The sequence below is a fragment of the Raphanus sativus genome, unplaced genomic scaffold, assembly GCF_000801105.2.
Source record: "Raphanus sativus cultivar WK10039 unplaced genomic scaffold, ASM80110v3 Scaffold1288, whole genome shotgun sequence".
In the NCBI taxonomy this organism is placed as follows: Eukaryota; Viridiplantae; Streptophyta; class Magnoliopsida; order Brassicales; family Brassicaceae; genus Raphanus; species Raphanus sativus.
Window position 1 is genome coordinate 14715 of NW_026616601.1, and position 8703 is coordinate 23417.

General features: G+C 38.1%; 3 protein-coding genes across 7 annotated transcripts in view; 2 read left to right on the forward strand and 1 right to left on the reverse strand.

The window, feature by feature from the left end:
- Nucleotides 1–3098, forward strand: part of LOC108836966 (acyl-CoA hydrolase 2-like) — a 5182-nt gene extending 2084 nt beyond the window's left edge. Inside the window, exons 10-17 of the mRNA XM_056998565.1 lie at nucleotides 1235–1297; nucleotides 1375–1430; nucleotides 1512–1616; nucleotides 1780–1836; nucleotides 2114–2215; nucleotides 2362–2410; nucleotides 2525–2593; nucleotides 2778–3098. Of these exons, the coding sequence (XP_056854545.1) occupies nucleotides 1235–1297; nucleotides 1375–1430; nucleotides 1512–1616; nucleotides 1780–1836; nucleotides 2114–2215; nucleotides 2362–2410; nucleotides 2525–2593; nucleotides 2778–2855 (579 nt within the window). The 3' untranslated portion in view covers nucleotides 2856–3098. The remainder of the gene's footprint in view (nucleotides 1–1234; nucleotides 1298–1374; nucleotides 1431–1511; nucleotides 1617–1779; nucleotides 1837–2113; nucleotides 2216–2361; nucleotides 2411–2524; nucleotides 2594–2777) is intronic.
- LOC130503997 (NAC domain-containing protein 2-like) lies at nucleotides 2991–5061 on the forward strand. The gene is made up of 4 exons (XM_056998559.1): nucleotides 2991–3008; nucleotides 3524–3827; nucleotides 3930–4210; nucleotides 4298–5061. The coding sequence occupies exons 1-4, from the start codon at nucleotides 2991–2993 to the stop codon at nucleotides 4736–4738; spliced, it is 1044 nt and encodes a 347-aa protein (XP_056854539.1). The 3' UTR covers nucleotides 4739–5061.
- Nucleotides 5062–5230: 169 nt separating this feature from the next.
- Nucleotides 5231–8703, reverse strand: LOC130494276 (serine/threonine-protein kinase BSK4-like). 5 transcript variants are annotated; one of them, XM_056998561.1, is made up of 13 exons: nucleotides 8616–8703; nucleotides 8366–8481; nucleotides 8057–8277; nucleotides 7851–7986; nucleotides 7635–7768; nucleotides 7442–7547; nucleotides 7262–7347; nucleotides 6840–7169; nucleotides 6624–6734; nucleotides 6197–6532; nucleotides 6067–6106; nucleotides 5849–5973; nucleotides 5231–5494 (listed from the first exon to the last, which is right to left on the reverse strand). In XM_056998561.1, exons 2-10 carry the CDS (start codon nucleotides 8445–8447, stop codon nucleotides 6284–6286), a joined length of 1455 nt encoding a protein of 484 aa, XP_056854541.1. In that variant the 5' UTR covers nucleotides 8448–8481; nucleotides 8616–8703; the 3' UTR covers nucleotides 5231–5494; nucleotides 5849–5973; nucleotides 6067–6106; nucleotides 6197–6283. The 5 variants fall into 5 exon arrangements, with proteins under 5 accessions (XP_056854541.1, XP_056854540.1, XP_056854542.1 ...); XM_056998560.1 differs by having other exon boundaries at nucleotides 6067–6532; XM_056998562.1 differs by having other exon boundaries at nucleotides 5231–5552; nucleotides 6067–6532.

Sequence of the window (8703 nt, forward strand, 5' to 3'; positions counted from 1 at the left end):
CTTCAACATGTCCAATTGATATGGGTTAGGTCCAATTTAAAATTTTAATGATACATACTTTTTAGTATAACTGCATTTAAACTGAAATATAGATTGTGGATGTAACCACCACTCATATTGCCTAATTATCGGTGGCTACTTTTTGTAACTGATATATATCTTATTTAATCAAATATAAACAAAAATTAAATAAAGATGCAAATAGTGGGAGATAATAACGTAATAATCATGTTGCTCAAAAAAAATAACGTAATGATCATCTTACCCAATGTACCAAACATAATCATCTTAAGTTTTATTTTTTGAGAATTTATTTAATAAACAAAAACATTCAGGGAACATTGTTGTATTAAATGAATTTGCCACAAATGTATATTTATGCAATATGATAAATCCAATATAATTATCAAAACTTCTTACTAATCATTTTAAAATATGAATACAAATAAAAACACAAATATGATTATCAAAAAATTATAAATGATTACAAAGAAAGATACAAATATAAAAATAAATTTCTGAAAACATATGTAAAAAAAAATATAACGGGTTTATAAAATTAAGAACATGATCAGCTGATATTATTGTAGAAGTATTATTCATAAAAATTATATTTTATGAATTTTAAATAGGTTATTCAATTAAAAATAATTATTAAATGTAATTTTACTTAAAGTTAGTGAAGATCATATTAACTCATTTACACACACATATATATATACATATATAATAAAATATATTAAAAATCAAACATTTTTCAAAAAAAATGTCAGGTTTTCGATTCAGGTTAGATTTGATATTGGTTTTTGGATATAACACTTTAAAAACCGTCTGAATGTATATGCCAGATATAATAGATAATGAGACTTTGATTTTCGGGTCGACTACGATTCATTTTTGTGGGTACGAATATTCTTAATAATTATGTTAGGTAACTATTAAGTAAATATAATATGTTACAAACTTTAGAAATAAATTTAAAAATTAATTTCTAAATATATATGGCATAAGTGTATAGATATGCAACCTAACATACTTAATATCGTTACAAAAATTTATATTAAAATATTAAACACAGATATAATTATAAAAAAAAACAAAACTATAAAGGTTAATTTTTTTACAAAAATTAAAATAAAAATATACCCGCTCTTTCAAAGGGCGGGTCAGAATCTAGATTTTAATAAAACTGTGAAACTAGATTTTAAATTATCTCTTTCTTTGATTTCAATAGAAAGAGCAACAGGGATTTGATCACCAGGAGTCAACCATACCCACTGCACCGGATCCTGATACGGTGAATTGTTCTTCCAAAATTTAATAAATATTTCAATAAATTCTGAGGGGTTTCCTATTCACCATTATCTGCTGCAGCTTCTATCACTAGAGGAGCTGCGTGAACGTCGTATAACTGACCCTCATCTTCCTAGGTAAGTGGTAGTGTTTGCTATTGTCTTAAAAAATTAGCTCAGGAAGCTCAAGTTGAATCTCCAACTGTTTCTTCCTTTCAGGAGTTACCGGAACAAAGTTGCAACTGCAAATTTTATTCCATGGCCTATAGAGATTCGGTTTTGTGAGCCCAGTAATTCTACAAACCAGACAAAGTCTCCACCAAGGTGTACAACTCAGCTTAAATCGTGATGAATGATTTATTATAGTTTCATTCATTCTACATGGTCAACCTGGTTCATGTGATTTGACTTACACATGAAACTCATCACTTACATCAGAGACTCTTTATTTCTTTGTTGTGTTTTATTCTAAAACGTCTTCTTGTAGATTGAGGTATTGGTTTAGAGCAAAGGGAAAGCTTTCTGATGACCAAGCTTTGCATCGGTAAGTACCTCCATCATCTACTTACATTTGTGTAAATCACCAGCCTATTATTCATTTTGGTAACATCCCTTTCAGCTTCTAAAAAGCAACAATCACTGGAGACGAGTGAATTGATGGTGTTTTTAGGATCATTGATTGATAAATTTATATCATGGCTGAGACTCTTAAAATAACAGATAAATATCATTGACAAATCTATTGAGTGCTGTTCTTTCTGAAAGTTCGATTTATTGTGTATAGCAAACTGATCATTTGACAAGCCACGTTTGTTTTATAGATGTGTTGTGGCATTTGCTTCGGATTTGATATTTGCAAGCATCAGTTTGAACCCTCACCGAAGAAAGGGCCTGAGATCTGCTGCACTTAGCCTGGACCATGCGTAAGTTATTTATTTTGTCTTGGTGAAATATGAGTGTTATATGTCTTTGTTATTTATTTATTTGATTACATTGAGACAATATCCTGATAGGGAGTTACAGTCAGTAATTAGTCCTTACTCGCTTTTCCTCTTTTTTGGGTTTGCAGGATGTGGTTTCACCGATCTCTTAGAGCTGATGACTGGTTGCTTTTTGTGGTATTTTTTTTTTCTATCCAAGAAAGATTGAAGTCTCTGATAGACATGTTTGATGAAATAGTTTAATAGACATGTTAACATTGGCCCTCTTTCAACGATGACTGACTATTGCAGATTGTTAGTCCAACTGCACACGTGACCAGGGGTTTTGTCACTGGTGAAATGTTCAACAGAAAAGGAGAGGTACTCTTCGCTATCTTTTTTCTGGCCTCATTTAGTAGATATATATATTAATCTGAGGACATGAACATGATATATTCTTTTTCAAAGCATCAAAATTTCGAATTGCTAAATGTTTATAAGTTTATAGGGGACGAAAAAGGAAAAATGATGTAATTCCTAATTTGTTTTTGGATATGTGAAACAGCTGGTTGTATCGTTAACGCAAGAGGCCTTGTTAAGAGAGGCAAGACCTCCTAATCCCTCCGTGACGTCGAAGCTCTGATTTGGCTCACTGTTAGTTTTTAAGATGTGGCGAATAAAGAAAGAAAATTACTGGAGACATAAGAAACCCATTTGGTAATAATAAGATTGATGTTACTTGTGTATTGTTATCAGACAAAACCTATTTCTTTGGGTAATGACTAGTAATGATCCGGTCTTTATGTCTTATGATGACGAAATGTATTCATATTATACTATAAATTTACTATTGCATACAAGAAAATGACCTTTTGGTCGTTTCGCAGTGGTAGTCGCACGCGGGCCGAACAGCCCAGCATTGATTGAAAGTAGACTAGGGGCCCTAAATCTTTGTTTTTTATGTAATAAGAAAATTTGGATCTGTCATGTACGGTCCGGTCCACTTTTAGTTTTGAGTTGATATGCTATGAACCTTTTGCAAAAAGACAAAAAAAAAAAAAGAAGAAATTACGGGAGAAGTGGGTACCACAGATCCACCGACCGGAAACGAAGAATCCATAGAGATAGACCCCATCAGGGTTCGGTCGTATCGGACCGGTTGGATTTTGGAGTTTAGGGGAAAGTGAGTGGACCCCCTTTCTCTACACGAAAAACGTAAGCAGTGACAACATCAACTCATCGCCACGTCAGCAACAGACTTCTCCTCTCGAAACGTGTCCCGGCAGCGTCATCCACCCACGTGTGTTCTAGAAGCTCTTCTACTCCGCCTACAACAAGTACCATAATCCGACACGTGTCCTTCCCCCTCTCCTTATATATTCGACTGTTCTCTCCTTCGTTCCAAGTTTCAAAACGGCAAGTTTCAGAGGCTTTTCCTTTTTTTTTACAGATCCGAAAATGTCAGAAATGCAGTTGCCACCAGGATTCCGATTTCACCCAACAGATGAAGAGCTAGTGATGCACTATCTCTGCCGCAAATGCGCCTCTCAGTCCATCGCCGTCCCCATCATCGCTGAGATCGATCTCTACAAATATGATCCTTGGGAGCTTCCCGGTTTGTAATTTCTTTTTTTTTTTCGATTCTCAGCTAAATAATCTCTTGTGGTGGTCTTTTCTTTGGAATCTAAATCTGAGATTTTTTTTTTTCCGATTTCAGGTTTAGCCTTGTATGGTGAAAAGGAATGGTATTTCTTCTCTCCAAGAGACAGAAAATATCCAAATGGATCTCGGCCAAACCGGTCAGCTGGTTCGGGTTACTGGAAAGCAACTGGAGCTGATAAACCGATCGGACTTCCTAAACCGGTTGGGATTAAGAAGGCTCTTGTTTTCTACGCCGGTAAAGCTCCCAGGGGTGAGAAAACCAATTGGATCATGCATGAGTACCGTCTTGCCGATGTTGACCGATCCGCTGCTCGCAAGAAGAAGAACAGTCTCAGGGTATTGAATTCCATCTAAATTTTTCCATTTTTTCTTTTATTTATTTATTATTTTTTAATTAATCGGACCGGATGTTAATTATTACAGCTGGATGATTGGGTTCTTTGTCGGATTTACAACAAAAAGGGAGCTATCGAGAAGCGAGGACCACAACCACCGCCAACTCCGGTTGGTTACGGAGGTATCTCCGACGAGGTCGTGGAGGAGAAGCCGAGGCTGTCGGAGATGGGTATGCCTCCGCCGCTGGTGATGGCGAATGACTTCGTGTATTTTGACACGTCGGACTCGGTGCCAAAGCTGCACACGACTGAGTCGAGTTGCTCGGAGCAGGTGGTGTCGCCGGAGTTCACGAGCGAGGTTCAGAGCGAGCCCAAGTGGAAGGATTGGTCGGGCGACAAAAGTAGCCTTGACTATGGGTTTAATTACATAGATGCCACTGTGGATAACGCGTTTGGAGGAGGAGGAGGGAGCAATCAGCTGTTTCCGCTACAGGATATGTTCATGTACAACATGCCCAAGCCTTTTTAGCTGAACGCAAACGCAAACGCTTGTTTTTTTCGCCTCTATATGGGTATCACGAGATCGGTTATGGTACGGTCAATGAGTGTGCCGATTCGGCGGAGCCGCCATTAGATATTTTATTGTTACGATGTTCAGTGTTACTTTTATTTTCTAAGCCGTCAGATTTACGGGAAATCTCTGATCGGACGGCGGTCGATGTGTCGTTGTACTAGTGTTGTTTGGTAGAAAAATCCACGTGTCTTTTCTTTTTGGGCTTTAGTGGGCGTAAAAGTCAAAAAGCTAAGAATATTTGTTATTATCTGTGTCGTAATAATCATATTTCTTCTATCCGTCCCCTTGTTTGTGATTAGTTGTTTTTGACCGGGTGAAGGAGGTTTTGTATGGTGGTGGTGGTGGTGGTGGTAATCTTACAAAGAGAAAAATTGAACATAAATAATGATATAAACCCAAGCTTTAAAGTCAGATTCTGTTCAGTTTGTTCTTATGTGTGTCCACGAATCGGGGCAAAAGGGAACTAATCCACATATGACATGTTATTATGAACATTATATCTTATAGTCGTTAAAGAGGTAGAGTGGAGAGAGCAAGAGTAAATTCTGAAAACGAGACAAAGAAAAGAACAAAAGACTGATGAAAGTTGGTGTTTTTGATGTTCAGCAAACATCTTTGCTTCAGATAGTATGTCGCTTGTTACTTGTGCTTTGATGAAGGAAAGAAGAAGTCTTTGACAGAAACTTGAGCTGATACTATTCTCTGTTTGATCTGCAAATGTTTTGTCATATGGGGTGTAAGACTCACTCCATTCCAATCATATGCATAACTGTCAACAAGACTCGGTAGTAGATGGATATAGCAAAATAATGACACCAACAGATGCACAACACTAGTCAAAGACTCTTGAGAATTCTGGGGTCTTCTTTTGTGTAAATATCCAATTTTGACTTCTCCCAGAGAGAGTGAGATCTAAACCCAATTTCAACCGTACTAAGCAGCAAAACTATCAAGAGATCTCATAAACCTAGTGATTGCAACCCTAATCGAGAGGAAAGTCAAGCGAATTTGTTCATCTAACAATATACGATGAGGATAGAATCAAAGAGAAGACAGAAAACTAACAGGATCAAGAGCGTTAGGCTCGGGGCCGTAATCAGCGGTGAGGAGTAAGTAAGACGCAACAGCAGTGGCCACCATAGTCGTTCTTCTCACCACCTTGTCCACTTGGGGATTCATCTCGATTCCAACTAGAAGAAGAAGAAGAAGAAAATGTGATGAATGTCTCCATAAGACGCAAACAAAAAAAAAGATAACTCATTTTTATTCTCTTGATTACTTACCAGGCCGTAATAGGTTAACATGGACCCCAACTAGGCCCAACTATATCAGCAGATCATCACTTGTTAATTAATGTTGTTTGTTTAATCCAAACCTCTCTTATCTACCAACTGAAACGCCTTCTACTCTTACCATGTAGAGGGGTTTATGGTTTATTTAGTACAAATGTTCTAACATTCTCTTATGCGTTCAGTTCTGCCTGGAAGAATAGTATTCAGGTCAGTGTGTGGACGGTGAAATCTTCCTGGCTTCAAGTTCCGATCCTTCCAGAAGTGCCATCTTGGATTCCTTCTCCATTCCCAGGGCATCAAGCGCAGCAGACTGGAGATACAATGCAACGTACCACACTGGAGATATGCCTTGTGCTTTCATTGCATCTTCTAAAGCTTCTTTCCCCATGCCGCTCATCACGTAACTTAGACTCCGTCTCACAAAGACTGTTGCAGAGATCATTCCCAAGTCAAGAAACTGAGCACATTTATAGACATGGGAGGGACACCGTCAACTAAAGATGAAGTTCCTGTTATGGATACAAAATGCCAACGAAAGAAAGACAGACCTGAGTGTAAAACTCAATGGCTTCTTTTAAGTCTTTCTGTCTAAATGCAATATCGCCTTTCTTCTTCGACTCTACAGCTTCTTGCATCTCGTCCGTCCACAGAAACGATACCTGCATTTCAACATGTCATGTCAAACAATAAAATAAGCCTTCATCGTATAAGGGTGGGTTCTTCTAAAGTGATTTAACAGTTTGATACAACAGTGTCAGACTTACCGATTCATCATCTTTGTAACCAATTTTATCCAACATCTCGAGCATAGCGTTCAGGTCCTTTCTCAAACAAGCCTCCCCAAAAGGAGATAAAGCTGACACAAAAGTACCACGACCCATTAGGACATGAGACGGAACCTCTGCATCTTTATCTTTCTGGAGAGTTGTCAGTGCATCTATCAAATATTTTAGGTTTGGTCGCTCTCGAGCTTCATACTGAAGACAGCGAGATGCCAGGCGTACTAACTCAGCGCCATCGCTGTCGGAAAATTGTCCCTTCAAACAAGAATCGGCTAGCGTCTGAAGTTTTCTGTCTCGAATCAAATCAAGGGCCTACCCACACAAACAAGGACAGAGGACTGAGATACAAAAACAAAATAGTAAAGAGACTTCAAAAAAAATTGAGAGTACTAGTACACACTTACATGGCTAGGAGGAATATGCTTTCCAGTGAAAATATCAAGCAAAAGGATACCAAAGCTGTAAATCACACTCTCTGCAGTGGTTCTCCCTATAACAACAACAAACACTTAAAATTCTCAATACAATTATATCAATAACTGAAAAAACATGACCCTACGAAGAGGAGGGAAATTCAATTTCACCAGTTCGTATATACTCGGGAGGGGCAAAAGCAAGATTTGTGCTGTAACTGTTCCCATCCATGCTATTCTTCATCAAGCCGAATGTTGAAAGTCTTGGATTGCATTCCTTAAATGGCCACAGCAGAGCCAGTGAAAAAAAAAAAACAGAAATGGTTTCCTCTGGGAAAAGAGCTTCTTAGTGTAATGGAATTACCTCGTCAAATAAAACTCTGTAAGCATTGAGGTCATGATACAGAGTGCGTCCTCTGTTACAACAATAATCAAGAGCTTCTGTAAGGTGTAAAACAACCCGTAGTCGCATCTCCCATCCCATCGGTTGTGTTTCCCCTGTTTCAGAAAAATGTGCTAAGCAAGTGGTCGAGCATCAATCCAATATATATTCTTTGATCAAAGGCTGGCCTGTTTTTACAGTGGAAAAGGTGTTTGGCTAGTGTCCCATTAGGCATAAACTCAGACACGAGTAATCTCTCGCCGCCTTCACAGCAGCAACCGAATAAAGTGGCCATTCTATTGCTGCGTAGATGACCAATCGATCTTGCTTCTTCCTGGAAACAGACACATACAGAGTTGGAAGAGACAAACGATTAACATGAAAGATGGAGGAGGAAAACATACAAGGAATTGGCGTGGATCAGGCCAGGCAAATCGAGAAAAGCGCTTGATAGCAATCTTCTGATGATTCTCCAACTTCCCTTTGTAGACAACATTTGGAGGCATTTCTCCATCTCCAGACACGACATTCTCCAAAGCGAAACCAGAGGTGGCGATCTTAAGCTGTTCTAGTGTGTATTCACGGAAAGACAGCAAATCTGTTTCCTCACAGTTCTCTTCGTTTTCTGTAATTTTTTAGCATACAAAAGAAAAAGAAATAAGAGAAAAGAGAGGCATGTGGTTTCTAACAAAAGAAACAAACAGAGACTTCACCAACATGGGGAGCTTCAGGAAGAGTAGTCTTGTGTGATGACTCCCAACAACATGTACCAATCTTAGAACCTCGACCTCCCATTAAGGAATGGTCTCTTCATCAACAAGGCCAATTCCTGGAAACCAAGAGAAATGTCACAAGCATTATTAATTACAAAGAGATATCAAACGAAAGATAAAGAGTCTTTTTGTATTCGAGAACCATTTCAATTTGGGGACAGGACTTGGAGATAGAAACAGGTAGAAGTACCTTGTCAACTCGCAGGCATTCTGGTGAGTCAGCTCGTTTTGTGACAATGAGACCGGTGAACGAGACCAGTACGCCCAGAAAAAAATTC

What these genes read in the sequence shown, in the direction of transcription:
- LOC130503997 (XM_056998559.1), top strand. An exon ending in TGATCCTTGGGAGCTTCCCG is followed by an intron (nt 3,828 to 3,929) that starts GTTTGTAATTTC and finishes TTCCGATTTCAG; the next exon opens with GTTTAGCCTTGTATGGTGAA. An exon ending in AGAAGAAGAACAGTCTCAGG is followed by an intron (nt 4,211 to 4,297) that starts GTATTGAATTCC and finishes TAATTATTACAG; the next exon opens with CTGGATGATTGGGTTCTTTG.
- LOC130494276 (XM_056998561.1), bottom strand. Translation starts at nt 8,447, where the DNA reads ATGGGAGGTCGAGGTTCTAAGATTGGTACATGTTGTTGGGAGTCATCA. An exon ending in AGCCAAACACCTTTTCCACT is followed by an intron (nt 7,769 to 7,850) that starts GTAAAAACAGGC and finishes TTTCTGAAACAG; the next exon opens with GGGAAACACAACCGATGGGA. An exon ending in TCCCGAGTATATACGAACTG is followed by an intron (nt 7,348 to 7,441) that starts GTGAAATTGAAT and finishes TTGTTGTTATAG; the next exon opens with GGAGAACCACTGCAGAGAGT.